This window comes from Montipora foliosa, chromosome 8 (genome assembly GCF_036669935.1).
Source record: "Montipora foliosa isolate CH-2021 chromosome 8, ASM3666993v2, whole genome shotgun sequence".
NCBI classification, from domain to species: Eukaryota; Metazoa; Cnidaria; class Anthozoa; order Scleractinia; family Acroporidae; genus Montipora; species Montipora foliosa.
Window position 1 is genome coordinate 39,748,104 of NC_090876.1, and position 22,384 is coordinate 39,770,487.

Below are 22,384 nucleotides of genomic sequence, written 5' to 3' on the forward strand. Positions count from 1 at the left end.
AGGCGTCTGCGAAAGCGGAAACATTCCCTTTCTAAAATTACGATTCGCTCCAGCTTTCCTTGCATTTCTACCTCTCAAGAACAACAAAATGTTATCATCTCAACGAAGATACATTTTTTAAATTTTCGTTCGAGAGGATGAACTTCAAGTAACTTCAGACAAAAACGTTCGTTGTCCTAAAATAATGTTAACCACATTAAAGACCATTGAAAGGTCTTGTTTTGCAGTCGAAAATCCCAGATCATTTTTGTCCTTTAGTTGTCTGACAACAAAGCATTTTCTTTCCTATTTTAACTTGATTTTCTTCCTATGAACTCTTCCTGCAATATTTAAAAATGCGGACCGAACGGCAACCTTTGTTTTCATGTTGACTGGCATATCACGTGACCTGTGTAATCAATATAACGCTTCGCTCTGTGTCTTTGCAGGATTGAATCAACAATCGGTCAAACAAACTACGAAGGAAAAAGGTAATATTCCTATGTTTCTTGCGCCCCTTTCTCCTAAGATTTACACACTGGTTAGAGAAATTATTTTTCTTGCTGTCTGTTAACAAACGTTACCGTAAGATTATAGATTTGCCCGAAAATTTGTCGTTGAATTTGGTTCGCTTCGCCGTTGATTTGCCTTGCCAAATTGTAAGTACCCGTTGAAGATGTTACTCATATGAGCCGTGGTTGAATTTATCGCAGTTCCCTCTGGATCTGAGTCATGAGACTTTGCTTTGTTGTGTTTGACAAAACACGTGTAGTTCTTTCATGCACTTTTTGATAAGGTTAGTTCGTATTAAGGAAAATTCTCGTTTCAGTGAAATCAAAGCATTCGAGGTGGTTCATGGCTCCTTAACTATTCGCTGTGGCTGCTGACCAACGAAGTCATAAAATAACACGCTTTGAGATCTTCTACGTTTCTCATACATTACCAAAACCATCCTTTTAGATTTTGTTATCAAATCGGAAAAATATAATTGAAATATATTCTTGTATTTTTCGTATCCTCAGTAAACTTTCAAACATGTGTTTCGCTTCTTTGAGTTACCGGCTGCCCATATTGCCGTAATGTTTAAGGCAAGACTAGATTCTCTGGCCTAGAAGAAAAATGGAAGTGAAACACTTTCGTAGCTCTAAAAGGAGCGAAAAGAGTAATAAGATAAAAGAATTTTCGTAACGTTCACATCTCTGGAAATAAAGCTTTGAAATTTTGGCCTGCAAGAGAAAAAAAGGGGGGCAAAAATACGTCTCGCCGACCGTCGGGCTACCTGACAAACCTGATTTAAAAATTACCGACTAAGAAGGCCCAAAGTCATAAAATTCAAAATACAAGGTCTTAAAATGTCACCCGTTTTTGTTACCAGCAAATGTTTCTTGCTTCAATCTCTGCGCCAAAGCACATTGAAAAATATGTGAATCGTAGTCGGTCTTCATTACCGCCGAGCGTTCTTTGCTTAATTGTGAAGAGTTAGTTATGTGAGATCCTTTTATTTGTTTCTGAAAGAGTTGAACTGGCTCAATGTTTTTGCTTATTCACATTGCTAATCTAGAGGTTTGTAGAATCGCGCTACTTGTTCGCAATCATTTCTTTGACGCACACAAATCAACTCCAGGAGTACGGAATTTGTCTTCTTGGACACGCGATGGGTCGCACGAGTGGTGTACAAGAAACATTTCTCCGAGCATAAATTTTAGTCGACACGTGGGCGGATTAAATAAGGATGATGCAGGGAAACTTAGTTAGGAACTGAAAGCATTTGTGTATTCAACAAGGAACATGCCCTACTCAGTGAATCATGCTTATCGCATTTGCCGAACTGTACGCGAAGCCAATCAATTTCGTGTGAAGTGTACCTTACTTAGTGGCATATCATGAATCTTTCGTTCATTACCACAATATTTAATCAATGCAGGACAGCCGATTGTGAGTCAAAACATCAACAACAGAGAGTATCTTGAAGTGAGTCGACCAGTGCCGGCTCTCCGGCCGGGGCTGGCATGCGTGACTTTGGAAATCATGTGGCCTCAATAATGAACGCTGCTTACATGCGAACATGCTTTAACACTTGATTAACTGACACAACTCCACTTGCGTTTTGGCACCTCAGTTATGGTCAATCGATAATTGATGGAAATAGTTTAGATTCGACTCTTTGATTTCAAAAATATTGTGGATATCGAGAAACCTTTGAGCAGATCCAGCGCTCGCCAGACATGAGCTGCCAGCTTCTGAGATTCGTACTCACACAGAGCCCGAAATTGCTGTATTTACTGACCCGACAAACTGCATTTTTAAACTCCATTATCCGATATAGAATATCACTGTCTCTGTTCGGGATTTCGTATGTTCAGATCTTTAATGAAACAACCCTTTTCTTGAAATTTCTAACGGAATAGTGTCGGTGGCTGAACTGAGAACAGAACAGCGAAGATTGAAAACATAGAAGATTAATCCAGTCGACAATATCTCCATTTAATATACACATTCAGCCGTCTGTTTAAATTTTCGAAATACACAGAACGGTAGCGTTGTCACCATCAACGGGTGTGTTTCACAAAATCTTTGTACAAATCTTCATAGGTTTTTGCATGGTTAGAACCTTTTCGTTGTGGAAATACTCCTCATGATAATGGACTGAGCCAACGTTATGTATTTTCTACAGGATCTTACTGATCAGTCTGGCTTGGCAATAAGTTACAACAATTGCATTTATTTTCATCCTCATTGTCTTCAGATTTATGCGATCGAAGGAAGGAAATTCAATCTAAGACCTTTTACAAGGAAACTCGTTAAAATGAACTAGTTTTCTCATTAATGACCAGGATCTTGTTGTGATGGATCACTGCAGTGTCTGACTCATTGCAGTGTGGGATTTCAAAGTCGAATGCTTATTAATTAAAAAGCTACTCTATCGTTTTCGCTGTCGTAGTAATAATAATAAGATAACCGAAGAAAACGTTTCCATCGTGGGCTGTTCAAGTGAAAGAGCCTACGTTAATGGGGATTTAACATTTTCCAAATTGAAGGCGTTAACAAAATTCTGCGAAACAAAGAAATACTGCAACGACAACATGCCTGCTAACAACAAGGATCGAAAATATTACAAGAATAACAAATTTTTCAGTTGAGACTGTATGCGTCCGGCGTTCACTTAGCAAAACTTTGCTGGCTATCAAATCTTTACTAACGCGTTCAATCCTAGACATATCTCTGCTATCCGGCAGAGAAAACAAATCAAGTCTCTGAAACATCACCCAATGCAAAAGATTCGCAGCTATTATTCACAAAAGGTCACTGAGCTGGCATTTTCGGGAACAAGCAAATTTGCATGAAATAGCTCGCTGTCAACCAAGTTCATAGAAGGTAACTTTCGGCCATCAATTTCTGAAAGGAATATTTTATTCTCTGATTTAGTGTCGGGTACCTTAATTCTCAGCAGTTCAAATTATTCTAGCTAATGATTCTAGCTCTTGATGCCGTTTGTAGTTGAATTTGGCCTATGAGTGGCAATAGAATATTTTTCAATTATAGAATCTTTGTTGCTGAGAAATAGGGAGTTCTAGATCCTGGCATCTTGTGAACTCTCATTTCCAGGTCCGCCAAACTGAGATCTTATTACACAGCACACAAAAATTATCAACGAAGGCTGAGCTTTTGGTTGCTGTACATATTACTGGATCCATTCTCGTCACCAGAGCCTCGGATCGACCCAAGGCTCTGGGAAACTCTATGTAGGAGTACATGCGCCGTAGGCTTCTTATGGCCAAAAATTGGCTATTTGAACCTTACGACGCCTGCTCACTTCTCGTGCGAACAAGAATGCACCAATTAGAGAGGCTCACGGTAGGAAAAATTTTTTGAAAGAAAATCAATTTAAGGTCTTCAAAAAGTGCCAGGGAACTTTGATTTCTTAGTCAACGAAATGCTCTTCATCAAGAGTCTCTAGCCTTACTTGAATACAGTCGAAGCTCTCGCAAGCGAGAGCGACCACCCAGGGAATTCGAAAAAGTCTCTGGGATTTGTAAATTCTTATTGATGATACTGAAGATAACGGTCGAGAACGTCCGTACTCGCATTCACATCTGCCAAAATATCCTTTCAAGACATTCCCAGCCAAAATATTCAAAGCCCTCCTTGAAGAGCGAGGCTACCCTAAGCAGCTTATCGAGAGAACATTATCTGAGGTCAAGTTTTCTGGAAGACAGTCGGCTCTTAAACAAAAGGCCAAAACCACCGAGAAAAATTCAAGTCAACGTTTGTCACAACATACAACCCAACAGTGTCAAATCTTCAAGCAATACTGACGCGCAACTGGAGTTTCATTGAAAACCAGCGATTGCTGGCAAACATATTCAAGAAACCTTCTTACATATCACACAAGAGAGGTAAATCACTCAAGGAAATTCTCGTTAAAGCAAAGCGTTAAAGCGAACTGGAGGTTTCATAATTACAATGTATCTGTAACCAAGGGCAAATTAAGCCAAAAGGATTTGAGAGACATTTCTAGGCTCCTTGTAATCTGTTCGGAAATCTTAGCTGAAAATTGAAGTGTCTGAAAATTTTAGGGAATGATATCTTTATTTCAGAAATTACTAGCTGAACGTGCCTTCTAAGAACTTCCCAGCGAATCGTGTGCTCATCCGAAACTGCTAGATGACCTTTTTAAGTGCCAAAAATTGGCAAAATGTCCATTTCGAAAACGAAAGGGACTGCTTTTCCCTGGTTGCGATAGTTTTGGGTGATGTTTTAGTAAAGAAATCTGTAGCTGCTTGGCAACATTGAACCTTAATTCTTAGAACAGTTTGACTCTCCCGAACACATATTTCACCGAAGATTGTCGTTTGGTGCCCCAGTGTAACCACAAACCGGTACAAAAAGAGAGGCCGGTGCAGGTCTGTCACGTTCTTTCAAATTCTCACCTCAGTGAGTTGTGTTTTTCTTAAAGTTTTGACATACATAGATGAGACTCTGAGTGGTCTTAAAAACAATGAGAAAGTCCAATTCGGTAATCCCAAAGGTGATCGCGGTCGCTTACGGGAACGGTCGCTTACGAAAGCTTTCAATTAGAGAGTTTAAGTGATATTTAAAACGGGGCTTTACATTGGTGGTCGTATGTAGAGCTAGTCGCTTACGAGAGTGGTCGCAGTGAGAGCTTTCGACTGTATCCAGACGGACTCCATACGTGCCAAACTTTTTGTCTATTTTCATTGTCCCTTGTTTTAATGTACAGGCTCCTCATCAGTCACTGTTCTTTCTAGTATTTATAGATTGTAATTTTCAAATAACTTTGACTTGATACTGACGTTTAGCCAACGTCGAAACGTCGTCGTCTTTAACAAAGTTTTTTAGTATTTTTCGCGATCTTTAGATATGTTTTGTCGCAGTTTTTTATAGTTAAATGTTTTTGATTGTCCCTCACGAAAACCAATGAAAAGACAATGTTTCAGGCTTCCCCAGAGTTCTTCTCTCCCTTAGTCAAGAGAATATATAGCTCTGGGGTCGAGATTGCAATTGGATCCAAACTAGACATTTTGAGTGCATGACAACCAAGGGAAAGACGCCGCCTTGTTAATCGTTATTGTTATGATCTCGACATCAAATTAGTGTTTACCAGGATTCTGTCCCTAGAGAACTTCTTTCACCTGTGATTTACAAATTTACTTGTGCTTGCTGCAATCAGGCTTGCTATATCCGAGAAACTGGTCGTCATTTTTCCACGCGCGTCCGTGAACATCTCTTTTCAGGCAAGTCCGCACACATTTTCAAACATTTACAAAGCTCAGAACGTTGTCGTCAATCTTGCTCTGTGGATTGTTTCGAAATCCTTGATTCCACCCCCACTAAATTTCAGCTTAAACTTAGGGCCGAGGCTATGCATATAAATTGGAAAAAGCCCAATTTAAATCGAGTCCATCACGTCAATTTGACACTTACGTTTTGGGCCTTATACTCTTTCCAACACTTTCGAACTCACTCAAATAGGTTATTTATTAATTTTTTGCCACTTAATCATAATTAATTATGCATGTTTCGCCTGGCTGTTATATAGTCCTAACGAGTTTTCAGCCGACCTTGTAAGGCAAAACCATTCCTCGCGGAGATACCTTCAGCGCTCGATGGAAAAGCGCTCGAATGCCTGTCAAAACGCCACAATTGAGTGAGATTAGTTTTGGTGTAATACTCGGTGTTGCAACTGTTTACTTCATCAGCTCCTCATAACAGACTTCAAGATGTCTTTGCGCGTGATGGATCTCAACGATCTCAACCCTCATCTTCTCTGTGTATTGTGCGGCGGATATCTGGTGGATGCAACAACCATTGTTGAATGCCTTCACTCGTGTAAGTATGAAAGAAATTCCCAGAAAAAAAAAAATTCATTCATTAAATCAGTTCTCCATAACGAAAGGCGTTTCGTTTACGCTTAAGTGCAACAACTTTTCCATCACCACTTCCCGAAATTATCTCCTCCCTGTTTGAGACCGTCCTCGGCGGTGTGTCCTTAATCATTCGTAATCGCATCCATGCTGCGAAAGACCTTGTTTTCATACAAATCCGTGCCCTTTCCTTGTGTGTTTGGTAAAATAAAAGAGGTAAGGCCACTTTATTTAACGTCTTTAGACGAAGACGTCAACGACGACGATGATGATGAAATCAACAGGTGCAACGCAGGGCGACGAGATTCATTCTCGGTAATGATTACTCTTAGCACGAGCGCCTCGGTGATTTAAACTTATTACCATCACAGTATTGTAGAGAAATGAATGATTTGATATGTGCAATTTAAATAGTATCGATCTTGTGTCATTTCGTTCTTGCATCAAGCCGCTGAGAAACGTTGATCATTTGACATTAGATGTCCCTTTCAGCAGGACTGAAACCTTAAAGAATTATTTTTTTATCCGTATTTGTCGTTTGTGGAACGATTTACCTCTCAAAATCAGGGAGTTGACCTACTTGTCAGTTTTTCGTAAGAATCTCGCTTCTTTTTATTATGATAAGTTTAATACAAATTTCTTATAATTGTATTTTTATTTTGTATTTGCTGTTAATAACTATGTCTACCTATGATAGTGAATGCAGCCAGACTCCCAAGAATCAAAGTGACGCTGGTTTCATTAATAATAATAATGAATGTGGAACATGAGAACTGTGCAGGTGGTACCAATTGTTGCAGGATCATTGGGAAGTGTAACAAAAAACTTGGACAAGTGGCTGGGAAAGTTGAATGTCAAAATTAGTATTTCATTACTACAGAAAACTACGTTACTGGGAGCGGCGAGTATTTTGAGAAGGGTGTTGGAGCTCTAGAGTAAGAAGAAACTCTAAGGGACCTTTGGTCATAGGCTATGACCCGCTCCCTTTGGAATCAAACCAGAAAAAAGATCATCCAGTTCACAAAGATGATGATGATAATAATAATAATAATAATAATAATAATAATAATAATAATAATAATAATAATAATAATAATAATAATAATAATAATAAAAAAATCTGAGGTAGGCTTAAACAGAACACAGTTCCTTTAAAATAAGCCATCAGTTATTACATAAAGAATTTGTAAAATGGAATTATAATACATTAATAATATTACATGAATAATTTGTAAAATTTATTTATAATATTAAAACATAGATTAAAAACACAATGTTAAGACATGAGACATTGGCGTATTGTCGATTACGTGACTCATTTTTCACAAGTTACTGAACTTCGCTGCAAAGAAACTGTGGCGCTGCGTCAATTGGTTTCTGAAACACAAACCTCGGCAGGGAGATTGAAAATTGATGCCTTCCGCTCTGACAATGACATAGAGTCAACTGCCTCATCCAATGTACAAAACCATTGACTAACTGATCGATTTTTTTGGCAGTTTGTCGGAGCTGTATTGTGAAGTATCTTCAAACTTCATTCAACTGTCCTGTTTGCGATGTTGAAGTTCACAAGACAAAACCTTTGTCCCACATAAGGTGAGTGTACAAGTCTCAGAGCTGTGAAGCATGTGTGAAGTGTAACCAGTTTCTGTACCTGAGTCATTACAGCATCGCCGGAAACATCCTAAAAGAACGGCTTACAGGAGAAATCTTTCGTATGACCTGACCATCTCTTGCTCGAAGGACGAGGGAATCGAAGTGCTGATAGATTCGCCTTTTCTTAAAAAATACAGCTAAGATTGTTGTTGTTGTTGTTATTATTATTATTACAAGAGAAAATGAGGGGACAGAGAGGGAGGCTCAAGGCGTTGGCCGGGATATGTTATGTCCACGAAAGTTATTTTTAGACGAGCGGAAGTCTTTGTTCTAGGGAAAGTCTGTCTTCTGAGACGTCCGCATGCAGTCTTGCTTCGCTCTCAGGTTCTTAGTGAAAAGAGAAAATGATGGCGCACGTGGAAGGCTTATGAATATATATTTTCTTTCAAACATCAGACCGAGGTTGGCCTGCATGCGGACGTCTCGGAAGACTTCCGCTCGTCTAAAAATAACTTTCGTGGACATGACATATCCCAAGGGCTGGACCGGGAGCCTCCTTCTCTGTCCCCTCATTTTCTCTTGTATTATTATTATTATTGTTGTCATTATTGTCATTATTACAAGCTTTCACAGGAGTGGGAAATATTGTCCTCAAAGTTCAGTGACAATAAGTCTCCTTAATGTCGAGTATTTTTCTAAGGATTCTTGCTGTCTGCAATAACACTGTTTTCTGTAAGTCTGCAATTCGAATTTTCAAAGCCAATGGCTTTTAAGGAGGCTCAAACCAACACTTTCAAACAACTGGAGTATTTGGAAAGATTGAATCTACCCAGCTATTTCCATCGTAACGGCAAAGTTATGGTACCATATTACATGTAACCCTTTCCAAAGCCGGCCTGAACCAGCCATACTTATTACTTAACTCTGTCTAACGCCAGACGATTTTACTCGTCAATGGGGAACCCCTGGGAGTCAATGGGGTAGCCACCAATAATTGCTTAATAAGATGCACTAATTGATATGACGTAATAAGTGACTATGGCAACAAAAAAAGCCATCTAAAAACATCCTGTATTTTGTATTTAAAGTGGTACTAATGACCAAAAAATCAATATTTGGTTTTCTTTGGATTTCAACTGCACAATAAGTGACCCAAGTTTTAAACCTTGATTTCAAAAAGACACCTCTTAATTTTGCCTGGAATTTTCCTATTTGCTGGTCCGCCATTACTAACTCTTAAATCTTGAGAGAGCTGGATTAAGGAGAAAATGACGTCAAAGGCTCAATAGTTTAAGAATGCAATGCGTTGTACGCGGCTGAATTAATATGCAGCGCGGGAGTTTCGGGCTTTCAGACTTTTAGTCCTTTGTTTTTCATATATAATAAGCTCCGTTAACACGCTGAAATTTTAAGCTGGTGAGTAAATGACATTACTTTTCCCTAGATCCGAGCCTCTGAGGTCCAATCGGTCAGTTTGGAACGTGAGTAATGGCGGACCGTGAAATCCAAACCCGTTACACTCAAAGTAAACAACCTTTGGATGAAAATCAAAGCTCAATCAAGTGTTAAGCAATCGCACTTTCAAAATATAAAGAAAACAAGGAAGTGATTTTTTGATCATAGTAGCACTGTGATCTCTCCGTTCACTATTAGTACAACAACCTTCATTTGAATGTCACCCAGTTTCTTCAACTCCCTGCCTTGATCTTGATACGTTTTTTTCAATTTTCTGGACTTCTTTTTCTGGCAGACATGTCACTGTCAACCGGGATAGCAAAATCTGTGATATAACAAATTTTGAGGGTCTTGTGCAGGATTATCATATCTAGTCTTTTGGCTTGTATCACATGCTCATATTAAAGTTCCTATTATTATTATTTAACATTTTCTAAACTAGATGCTATAAAAGACGATATACGATAGATCATGTAAATATTTTTAATCTTCTAGAACAATGTGATCGAAGATTATTTTTAAAAATTAAGAGTGATTCCTGTCACACATTGTATCATTTAGCACCAAAAGCTAAAGTTATTTCTTATCAATTACATGCGCCATCTCCCCCAGACCCCCCAGACAAAAATTGAATACAGAACGATTTAAGGATACAGTTTAGTTATATAGTTCTTAGATAGTATTAATGTATTTTATTAAAGTGGAGTGTAAATAGGGGTGTGTAAAAATGAACGTAAATTTGTGTCACTGTCTCAACAGCTTTGTCCAAGGTTGTAGTCAGACGTCATCACGCGCGCATAAGGGCTGTTGCCATCTGAACCTAGTTCAGTTGCTTAGCTCACACGATTCTTGTATAGCTCAGTGGTAAAAGAGCATCCGAATTAGTAATCGGAAGGGTCGACTCTTCAACATGAGGAGCACTCGCATTTTTTTCCGAGTCTCTCCGAGTCACCATCGAAAAAATATTTAACAATTATTCGCCGAAGGCGAAGTGATTATCGGTGAAAAAAACATTTCAACGCGAAATCATCTTCACTTGCAGTGGCAAAACGACTACTGGCAGCCATTTTGTCCGTCGAGGTTATTATCGGCTGATAATCCGAGATAGCGAGCCAATGAGAGCGCACGATTTTGTATATTCACCTGTATATTTATACTAAATCTCTTTGGTATAATCAGAAACCCATAAGGGTTGAAACGTGTAACGGCCCCTTGTGTTCTGGAAAACAAGCTTCTGAATATTCAATTTGCTAAGTACCATATTTGGACAACAAGAGCAATTGGTTTCCAAATATGGTACTTAGCACTGAAACATTCAACCAATCAGTTCGCACTGAAATATTCGGAAGCTGTGAACGCGCGTTACACGTTTCAACCCTTATGGGTTTCTGGTATAATTACATAGGTGATTATTGAAAATTCTCTGCTCTTATTGGTTGTCCTTCAGGTGATTATTACCGATGAAAAATGGCCGTAAGCCGTTCTGTCGAAGTGACAAGCGAACAAATTAATTGTTTTAGTTATGCTAAAACAATTATTCACCTCAGCCTCGGTGAATATCGGTGAATTAAAAACCTCCACTTCGTCTCGGTTTTATTCACCTATATTCACCTCGCGTTCGGCGAATGATTGTTAATTAATATATGACCAGTTGTTTCCTCTAATCTACCGAGAGAAGGACCTGTATCTAGTTCTGTGATAAAAAAAGAAAGTAATTAGTAGTTCTTTTACCTTTAATTTAATAGGTGTATCATTTCGTTACAATTTCAGACCAGACAGAACCCTGCAAGACATTGTGTACAAGATTGTACCTGGAATTTACCATGGTGAGAAAAAAGGAATGTATCCAAGAGAAAATGAGGGGACAGAGAGGGAGGCTCCCGGTCCAGCCCTTGGGATATGTCATGTCCACGAAAGTTATTTTTAGACGAGCGGAAGTCTTCCGAGACGTCCGCATGCTGGCCTACCTCGGTCCGATGCTTGAAAGAAAATAACTATTCATCAGCCTTCCACGTGCGCCGTCATTTTCTCTTTTCACTAAGAACCTAAGAGCGAGACAAGACTGCATGCGGACGTCTCGGAAGACAGACTTCCCCTAGAACAAAGACTTCCGCTCGTCTAAAAATAACTTTCGTGGACATGACATATCCCGGCCAACGCCCTGAGCCTCCGTCTCTGTCCCCTCATTTTCTCTTAATGTATCCTAAATCCAGATTGGTGATGTGAGTTGTGAATGAATAGGGAGGGATCTTTAGACCATTAAACCTAACGTTTCAACCGTCACTGAAAAGCCTGTATTCGCGTTGAGATTACTGTGATGATGTTGCGTGTAAAAAAAAACGGTAATCGTCTTGTTGGAGACAGACTGCTTGCAGTCCGTCGTTCTTGGTCAGTCGAGCATGCAACCTCAAGTGATTACAAAGAGCGTTAAAAAAAAGTGGAGCTCGTCTCGTCTAGTCTCGTCTTGTCCAAGTCCTTTTTGTTGTCAAATGTTCGACGGGCAAAAGAGAGAGAAAACGTACTTCCACCAGTCTATTTGGAGGAAATAAGTTTTTTTTTTCAATTTTGAAATAATGAGATATCAATTGAATTTAAGAGTATATAAATTTTTATAGACTTTTTGCTTTGGTTTTTTCAGTATATCGACTTTAGTTGCTGCTATTCACACGAGAAAACCCTTGTTCAGTAATTCAGATCTAGCGATACAGCTTCTCTTTTTGTCAAACCCTTCAGGTTTATTATCCGATTTTCAAGTTCCACCCAGCCCATTTGAGGCCTGAAAACAGAATGTAAGTGAAGTCATGTTTCCTTTTCTTTCATTAACAGAGGAAGTGAATCGCCGAAACGAATTCGATGCAAATCAAAAGGAAGAGTGGGAACAAGGTTTGCAGCTTTCTGAGAGTTTCTATTGATAATTGTACGAAAATCCGTTTGTATTTCAGATTTCCTTCGAGAAACGGAAAACATTTTCGAATTGGAGAGGTTATTTCAATCCTGCGATTTTTATTTTGGTTTTCAAATTGTTGCTCTTATGTTTTACATAAAAGAATCATATTTCCGAAACAATGGGTCAACAATGATATCACAAAATCCAGAAAGACGGTGTCCAGGAAATTCTTAAGTCGATACAACCTTGGGAAACAGGAAGGCGCAACTAAGAGAGCACTCACCGTCTAGCAACGTGGCCTGGGTTCGATTCCCATGTGGGTTGAGTTTTTCGTTCTATACTGCGAGAGGTTTTTTCCGGATACGGTCCCGTTTTCTCCTCTCCTCAAAAAAGTATCTTACGATTTGATTTGATCTGATTTCTGCCCCCAGCTAGTGCCTCATCGCTGAAGAGTGTTGACACGTACATAAAAAAGTTCATTACCTAACACTTTCTGGAAATCAGGCAGATTAGTTTTCTTATATCACGCAGATTAGTTTTCTATTACGAAGTTGTGATAATTTTTTTCATTTACTTGTTTCCACATGACAGCAGAGTGGGACAATTCAACCAAAAAGGACACAAAAGTAAAAGAATCTCTGCCGTTTGATGATCCAGTGTGTATCACCCTCGAATATTTCAGGTACGCGAACATCGGTATAAAAAAGCTGGTTTTGTTTTGTTTCACTCAAAGTTATCGTCTTCAAATTTCATCATGTTATTAGATTCTCTTTTTCTGACAATCAGTTTGATTTTAGAAAAACAAGAAATCGTATGGAAAAGGAGGTAATTTTGAAATATTTTCCTGATCATGATCCTTTGTATTCCATTATTAGTTCGAGTTCCCAGTAGGCCCAAGAACAAAACAGATTCTACCGGGGCCCGTTTCTCGAAAGTCCCGAAACTTTACGGGCCATTTTCGGGTGTCACAATTCCCTTTGTAACTCAAGAACGGAGAGGACTTTTAAAAGTCGTCAAACTTCACAGTTATTTTTCTTTTTGTTACCTTGAAAACATGTTAAAAGATCGACTTTCCAAAACAAGCGGTTGGCAGTTTCGGGCCCGAAAAGTTTTCGGGACTTTGGAGAAACGGGTCCCAGGCCCCATTTGTGCAAAGGGTTGATAGTGCGCTATCCATTGGATAAATCACTGTGCAGTGGATAACTCAGTTGATTTTGCTCCTGTTTATTGGCTACATAGTGATTTATCAGGTGGATAGGGTTATCCACCTTTTGAACAACCCAGGCCAGAATTACGGCATGATGTCAACACGAACGTGTTCTACAAATGTTGAACCAATGAACTCCACGCAACATTTTTAGTTTCGAATATAAGAAATGTCGAATCGATGAAAGATTAATTTTGAAAAATGTTTTAATTTGATTCAACACGCTTTCAACGACCTTTCAGCATTTTTTACCGTTTAATACATGCCAATATTCATCTTCATTTTCGCTTGTCTGGAGTACAATTTGGTCATTTCTAATATGATCACGACATTTCAACTCCTTACTGTGATATATAGTTTTCTCATGCTCTTGGAGCCGTTTTATTAACGAAACTAAAATACAGAAATATAAAATAGTTCAAACTTTCAACTGCTTCCCTTCGCTTTAAAAAATAAAATCGTGTCAGCGTTGTCTTGTGGTTTTCTCGTTGACGGTGCCGTCGTAAATCGTATTAAAGGTGATGCTACCTTGACGGTTGCTGCAGAACCTCAATTTCCGCCAGCGGCAAAGTTCCTTCCACTTTGCTAATGTCGGGACATAATGGCATTATAAAATTTGATCTTGATTCTTCTCCAGCTTTTCCCGACCCGTTATCTCCGTTGCTCCTCGTCAGTGACCGTGAGTGTGCTGAAGAAATTCGTGACCATGAAGTTTGCCATCCCAGAGACGCACATCGTAAGAAGCATCTTGAATTTTTTGGTGATTTAGTCAGACGGTGATCAAGCTCTCTGTTTAGGGATCGCGACATGTGTGATCGCGATATATCGTGATCGATCGAGTGTATGCATGGTCCTCCGCGGCTCTCGCGGCTTCTTTTGCGTGATCTCTGACAAAATGGAGGGCTTGGTCATCAATGGGTGAATTCGGGACCTCAGGGGTTCAGTTCTTTAGAAAGCTTTCTTCGCGAACCTCTCATGGAGGGGTATGTTTTTCTTTAAAAAGTGTAAATCGAGTGACAATTCGTCTGTTGTGAGAAGTTATTAAAACGTAATTTGTCCATTTACCATTGCGTTCACGTTCACGTTCACGTTCACGTTCACGTTCACGTTCACGTTCACGTTCACGTTCACGGCAAGCCTCAAACTGTTGCTTGTCAGAAGAGCATGAAAATTCTGTTTTTGTAATTTGTTTTTGTCATTTGGAAAGTTGCTTGATAACTTTGGATAACTGGCCGGTAAGAAATGACCTACAATTAAACATTTTTTTTTTTTTTTTTGCAAAATGCATTTTTTTCAGCCTGAGTTTAGCTGTTTGCCACCCACGGTAAATAACGCGATGCCTTATATCTCAAATACCGAATAATAAGGAACGTAAATGCTAAATTAATCTCAACATATCTCTTGGAATGGTTTTCCAGAGCAGTGTTAGAGGCTAGCCTGCATAACAGGCGCTATTTCTTTGCGAATCTCAAGGGCAATTACGAGGTGAGCGCGAATCACATGTTTCCTCGCATATGATCCACGCTCGCCTCGTAATAGTACGGTGGCCCACAAGGGACATTCTGCAAATTAAAGAGTTGCTGCAAATAAAATAAAGTTGCTGCATATTTAAAATAGTTGCTACAAATTAACCCTAACCCTAACCCTAAACCCTAACCCTAACCCTAACCCTACCCTAACCCTAACCCTAACCCTAAACCCTAACCCTAACCCTAACCCTAACCCTAACCCCAACCCTAACACAGGTCATTGTTTTACCAATACAGAAACACCCCTAACTGTTTACAAATGCCAACATTAGGCCTAATTAAGCCTAAGGTTATCTTTAATTAATGGGTGTTACGGATACTTTCTGTATTGTTAAAGCAGTGCGCGCGCATTCTTTTGATGTTTTAATTTGCAGCAACATTCTTTTAATTTGCAGCAACTTTATTTGCAACAACTCCCTTGTCGGCTACCGTATGATTACCCTCGCTTGCTTAAAAATCGCAACAAAGTAACACCTGTTTTGAAGTCTATGTTAGCGCAGTGGTGAGGAAACTGGCCTCTAACAATGTGGCCCAGGTTCGATGTTTGTTGGTTCTCTTCTACTCTGCTTTCTCAGATTTTCTCCGGGTACTTAGGTTTTCCCCTGGAGTCAAAACCAACATTTGATTTGAACAGACTTAACTATTTGAGTGTAATGTGAAGTGCTAGTTAAAAGAAAACAGTTTTCTGCCCATGTGAACCATGTGAGCGTTAGCCCTACTAATGGAAATGGGCCCACACAAGGACAGAGAAAAACTCTGACCAGGGTGGGAATTGACCCCACGACCTTCAGGGCTAGATCTACTTCGAGGTTTGATTGGTTTACCGGATTGGTTCCGTCCTTTTTGATTGGCCAAAGTAATTACTTTGGTTTTGGTTTTACGACACTCAATTGAAGCTCGCTTTAAAGTTTATTATTATTAACGTTAGTACTTCGTAAGAAAAATTATTTATGACATCATTGGCCAATTTAAATGGAATTACCCTTTTTTGTTATCAAAAACATGAATCTAAAGCACTCTTTCTTTCCACAGACCGAAATAATCCGTTCTGATGAAATACTTGACGGTCACCTAACCATGAAGGAAGTGTGCAGAATATACGGTCTTTATTCCAAGGTAAGTAGAACATGGTTTGACCTTTTAGTGATACCTTCGATAAGATGAGGCTCAAAGTTTGTGAAATTGCGTAGAAAATGCTAAGGGAATTGCACAATTATGGAGAATGTAATATCAGTGGTATAAATTGGAGATATACATTTAATGACGTGCATTCTTTTGTTAAGCGTCCTACACTATATAATGAGTGCCATATTGCATTTGTGGGAAGATTTCTGTGCCTAATTTATTCTGCATAATTATGCCATTGAGCTCAGGATCAAAATCATGACTCACGGCTATGTCCAGTGCCAGTTTCAATCGGACCCGAAACCACTTCTTTAGGGAGTTTCTGGGAAGTCCGAGACTTGTCTGACATAAAACTCTTTGTATGTTCAAAACCCACAATAACGTCTTTCTTTTCAAGAGGCAGCCGATTTCAGAACTTCTAAGACTATTAGCGAAAGGAGGAAGTCATGAAATTTTGTGAGAAATGGCTCTTGTAAATTTGTGTTCTGTTGACAATCAAAACTATATACAGATCATTTCTGTCTTGGTATTTACAGCTAAGGCGAGAGTTTTCAGAAGGAAAAAAAAAGTTAAGATAATAACTATAAGCAAATGTTTATTGGGAGGCGCGGATACTAAGCTTCGTGCAATTCGCCGACCGGAAAATCGTATTCTGATTGGCTGAGGAAATCTGACATCATTAAAACCGAGTACTACTTGTTACCCTTTTTACTCAAATTCTTCATTGTTATGGTTGATTTCCATAGCCATTTGTGGACCTCCAATACGTATTCCTCGAAAAAAACCAATCTACGACTGCTACTGAAAAACCAAAGATTGTGGAAGTCAAACGAAAGCGAATCAAGAAACGAAAAGGAAAAAAGAATTTGTTGAAAAAATGCCTCTCTTCTAACGTGCATCTACGGCTCGGAAACGAAGACGAAAAGATTTCCCATTTGCCGCCCTCTCAAGAGAGCGGTGCCAGCGATGAAACGGCACCCAGTCAAAAGCCGCGGCCTTTGGAAAATGAAAGGAAAGAAAATTTAGTACCTAGTGATATAGACGAGAGTGCGAACATCAAGAGTGAGGACCTTGTGCCCAATCAAGTGCGAAGTCTCCTTGAGCATAGTGTGAGCGTTGACAAAGACAGAAACGAATTAACTTATCTTAATATGGCCAGTGGAACCAGCTGGAATGTAAACAGAAACGACGCACCCTTCATGGAAAAACGAACTGTTAAAAGTATAGTTGAAAGTGACTTGTCGGAGCCATATCTGAACTTGGACGAGAAAACGATTGACAGTTCGCTGATGGTAATGTCAGCGGTGAATGGATCAGCACATGCGTGCTCTGTCATGTCAGAAAGTGCGTCTGGTGTTTCTAATTATGCAAGTGACACTGGTATGAACCACATCTCTGGGGAATTAGAATCTACAGCTTCACTTCGAGGACTTATTCTGGAAAGTTCTTAGCAAGAGATCGGTGCTAAGTTTGCTCTGGAGCGAGATATTCTGACGTGGAGATAAGAGTAACATAGATGACGTGTCGAATTCCTTTCATTACAGATCTATGGAGGTATATCTATGACAAACTTTGCAATAAAATCGTCCAAACCATGAATGCATCAATCCAAAGCTGAATGGCAAAAAGCCGATTCTTCAAATGGCCATCACGGAAAGAGGCATAATGCAGAGAGGCATAACGCGAAAAAGTCATAACGCAAACAGCCATAACGCAAAAAGGCATAACGCAAACAGTCATAACGTAAAGAGGAATAATGCAGAGGCATAACGCAAAAAGGCATAACATAAAATAAAAGGCATAACGCAGCAAAGCATAACGCAAATATTCATAACGCAAAAGGCATAACGTAAAATAGCCATAACGCAAAGGCCCTTTGAAGAATGGAGACTGGCTGTGTACTCCGTAAATTATTTCAGATCTAAAAAAACGTCAATTGATTGTTCAAGGGAAAGAACATATAATCGCTATCGAACTTTTTCTTCCTGTTTAAGTTATGCCTCTGCTTTATGGCTCTGCGTTATGCCTCATTGCGTTATCCTTTTTGAGCTATGGCCATTTGCGTTATGCGTTGTTGCGTCATGCTGTTTTGCGTGATGCCTTTTTGCGTTATGCCTCTCTGTGTTATGCCTCTTTCCGTGATGGCCATTTGCAGAATCGGCTTGTTGCCATTCAGCTTTGGATTGATGCATTCATGATTTGGACGATTTTATCATTGAATTTTGTCATGGATACACCTCCATAGCGATCGGACAATTCTTTTGACCAACTATATATTACAGAGAGGTCTGACAGACAACTTCACTTCTGCTTCTTAATCTTGTCTTCGATCCCTGGTTGGGAAAGGTCGGCAGGGTTACCAGATTGGTAAGAACAGTGACCCTCTAACACAGCGGCTTGGGATCGATTCCCATTCAGAAACAACATCGCGTATTATAATAATGGTAATAGTGGTTGAACAGCAAATGGTTTTAGCCCGGGAGTCATATCAAGACTTGATGAAGTTTATAAGATCGTCCGGGTGGAGAGTAGCCCTCTTGTTGTGACGTTGAGTGACGCTTCGACGCTCCTGAAGGGGACCCGGCCTGGGCCCGGGCCTTAAACCCGGGCCTTAAAAGGCCCGGGCAAAAGGCTTTAACATTTCTTTCAACATGATAATCCGCTCGATTTTGTTGAACAGCGATGTTATTTAAGAACGATTCCTTCCCCCCTCCCCCACCCTTTCCGTTCACTAAGTTGAATCGATGTTGAATAAGTTTAAAAGCGTTTAAACTTTGCTTCAACAACCATTCTACATTCCTTTTTTTTGGGACCTTTGGATCGGAGACGAGGACGACCACGATACTGAGCATGCGCATAAGGTTTGGAAGCCGACAGTTTTGATAGTGCGCGTGCTCAGAACGGAATACTCGTACTCGTCATCGTCCTTCGATCTAAAGGTTGCTGCCATTCACGGTTGGGTATGCGGCTGCGCACTAATGGGTCTCTCAATAACGCGGCTGCTGCCTGGGACTGCATACCAGGCCTCTGGTGAAGCCTTTGGTGATGTGTGTAACTGTTTGCCCACCTCGACAGTCAATATCGTTCAACAAAATCGCAGGGATGTCGAAGCCATTTGCTCGGGGCTTCGATGGACTACTCTCAGCGGGACAATCTGTGATATATTAATATGGTTGACTGGTTTGTCGAGTTTCTCTTCCTGTAATTCGGTTTTCCCGTGTCATCAAAAACCAAAATATGATTTGAGTTAATTGGATTTGTCGTCCCTCCAATCAGTAAAGCACTTTGCGCCCGGCCATGTAACCTCGAAACTTAATAAAGGGATCATTTTTACCTCTGTGAAGTAGCGCGTTGTTCCTCACATTACTCAAGACAAGATTCTACTCTCTTCGACAAGTTGACTATCGGAGTACTCAGTGAGGGCTCATTAACAAGTAAGGTTCCTGGTGAACAATTCTTGTTTTATTCATTTTCTCTCGAGACAATTTGTATATAACTGGATATTTTGCACTCGGGTATTTTAGGTTCTTTTATTTTTAAGTTTAACAGTTTTCAACATCTGGGAATCTGACAAATTCAGTTTCACGAGAGAAGCAAGGCAGGTTAGTGTTGGCATTGATGAAATGCCGTGGAGGTATGTCTGAGGTGATGATACGAATTCTACTTTTTTCAATACAAACGGGACCCTTTTGAACGATCACGAGAGAAGTGTATTCGGGAAAAGAAAATTGACGAAATTTCTACCAGCATTTTATATAATTATCACTGCATCAGGGGCATCTAACGAGTAATTTCGGTAAAATACCTGCTCGGAAGGAAGGTTGGCTAGAATTTTCGAATATTCGAACTCAGACTTTCAAGGCGCACTACGATTTTTGACATTTTTCTGAACAGAAAATGTTTCGGGAAAGTAGTGTGCGTAGAAATTTCAAAACCACATTGAAGGACGCTAGAATTTTACTGATCTGATAGAGTAAACTCTGACATTGGAAATAGCATAAAAATTGAAAATTAATAACTTCCATCATTTTCGCCAAAGTTTGTTTGAGAATAATCTTTTAAAAAAACATCCCTGCCCAAAATTGTCTGGAAAAAAGGACTATTACGTCATGCAAAGTTTTTTATCAGACCTGTGGCCCGTTTGCGAAAACTTTTCGGGAGCGAAAAGCCATTTATGAAATTGCCAACCGCTTGTTTTGGAAAGCCGATCTTTTAACATGTTTTGAAGGTAACAAAAATAAAAATAACTGTGAAATTTGACGAATTAAATCCTCTCCGTTCTTGAGATACAAAGAGAATTGTGACACCCGAAAATGGTCCGTTAAGTTTCGGGACTTCCGAGAAACGGCCCTCTGTTCCGATTACTTGAACTCTCGCACGAGGCAAAAAAGCCACCTAGAAATTTCTACAGACCTGAAGTTCCCAAAGAACATCCAAAGAGATAAATATTTTGTAAGGCAGCTAGAAACTCACCACGCAAACGAGGGTGCCCCTGCAAACTGCATGAGAAAAACATCGCGTTTTGGCAAACGGTATACAACCTGATGATATTTTCGTTTTGCCGGAAATAAAACGTCATAAATTTTACCTCACATCTTGGCAACTTTTGAAAAGCGAGAGAATAGAAAAGTTCTCATGCTTTTATGACCAGTAGCTTTTAGTTTCCCGTTTCGTGTGGAGGCGGTGCTGTATCTCTCTAATAACGACATAAACGCTCGGAAGTTCCTGCGAAAACTACTGCAATATACGAATTCGTATGAACGTGAGTGCATTCCGTGATGCACGACCAAGTTCATACGACTTTTTATTTATTATTTTGTTTTTATTTATTATTTTTATTTATATATAGATTTAGGCTGGTTTTTACAAGTAACAGGGTTGTCATCAGAAAAGAGAAATCACAATAAGGCAATTGTCGGAATTCCAGTATCAAAGCTACTAGGAAAAGCACGCGCGCGCGCCATCTGGTCACACTGTATCGTGACATAAAAGAGTGACAGTCTAGTGACGTGACAGTTAAATGTAAAACATGACTATGACATGAACACGAGAACGTCATATAAAGATATACTAGAACCCAATGAGATTAAGAGATTTCGAGATGGAGTGTGCCTTTTCTGTGCTGAGCGGCTATCGAAAAGGTTGATCGTGAACGGTGTTAAAATGTGTTTTACGGTCCTAAAGATCGCAAAGTGTAATATTTTTTAATAACGAATGTACCAAACCGAGTACTTTGAATGATTTCTTCGTTCACTTCTGCTTACTATTCCGAAGGCCTGGATAAAACCGGATTAAAAGCGACCAAGTCAGAAGAGAAGTTACAAGTGTGTAAGGGTTCTGATGCTAAGAGGCCGATTCCTTTGAGCTCAAGACTTCACTGACGACATGGGGTTTTCACTTGGTCACAAAGCGCTCCAATTTTCCAACACAAGCATAAAGAACAAGCAACATTTGCAAACCCTCAAGCTTATCGATGATAGGTACATCTGGAAAAGACAAAGGAGACTAACTAACAACAAGCACATTGATCTACGCATGTTCCTTGTGCTAATGCTTGCGTCTCTATTAAAGAGCGCCCTTCACGATACAAACTCCGTCACTACAAAAACCAGCCTTTAAGGATTAAAAACAAAAACAAAAACACGCTTCTTGTGTTCCACTCTAGCAGTACATGGACACTTGAATAAACTGAAAATAGAAAAGACGTTGACATAAGGAAATGGAAGACAAGAAGGAAAAAAAAAACACTTCAACAAACATCACTGAAGATAATGGATCAACCGAATTCACCATCCTAAGCATTTCCAAACAATAGCACATATTTTGGGACGTGCTGGATGGTTTTGCACTCCGAAATCAGTATAATGGTTTTGCTTAGAAAAAGCATGGCATAATGCAATTCTTGATGCTTGGCGGCGTAATCCACCCGTGAGAATAATGGTAAAATCGTTGCTCGGCAACGGACGACGTCAGAGTCCTTGAGAGGGTTCGAGGCTATGACCTCTGTAGCACCGTTCGACCAAAGAGCTACACAAACCCCTGCGGAGCATAGTTCGTTTATCTAGGTTCTTAATTAACAGTGTCCCACTAGTCTGCAGGCTCTGCAACGTCACGCCACTAAAGTTTTGAATGCAGCTGCTCTTGGTTTTCACTCACGTGATCAACAGCCATGTTTTTCAACGAAAACAAAAGAAAACATTTGCATAATAATAGAGTTCAA

At 39.7% G+C, this 22,384-nt stretch overlaps 2 protein-coding genes across 5 annotated transcripts in view; one reads left to right on the forward strand and one right to left on the reverse strand.

Annotated features, from left to right (window-relative positions):
* Nucleotides 1-414: 414 nt before the first annotated feature.
* LOC138013124 (uncharacterized) lies at nt 415-17,779 on the forward strand. Of its 3 annotated transcripts, none has more exons than XM_068860105.1 (10): nt 415-470; nt 6,201-6,330; nt 7,865-7,961; nt 11,187-11,242; nt 12,243-12,299; nt 12,895-12,985; nt 13,101-13,128; nt 14,148-14,246; nt 16,072-16,155; nt 16,911-17,779. In XM_068860105.1, exons 2-10 carry the CDS (start codon nt 6,222-6,224, stop codon nt 17,613-17,615), a joined length of 1,326 nt encoding a protein of 441 aa, XP_068716206.1. In that variant the 5' UTR covers nt 415-470; nt 6,201-6,221; the 3' UTR covers nt 17,616-17,779. The 3 variants fall into 3 exon arrangements, with proteins under 3 accessions (XP_068716206.1, XP_068716208.1, XP_068716207.1); XM_068860107.1 differs by having other exon boundaries at nt 12,898-12,985; XM_068860106.1 differs by lacking the exon at nt 415-470 and adding an exon at nt 4,236-4,376.
* Nucleotides 17,780-19,675: 1,896 nt separating this feature from the next.
* Nucleotides 19,676-22,384, reverse strand: part of LOC138012514 (sorcin-like) — an 18,638-nt gene continuing 15,929 nt past the window's right edge. For both annotated transcript variants that reach the window (XM_068859302.1, XM_068859301.1), the window contains exon 10: nt 19,676-21,852. In XM_068859302.1, coding sequence (XP_068715403.1) covers nt 21,826-21,852 — 27 coding nt within the window. In that variant the 3' untranslated portion in view covers nt 19,676-21,825. The remainder of the gene's footprint in view (nt 21,853-22,384) is intronic.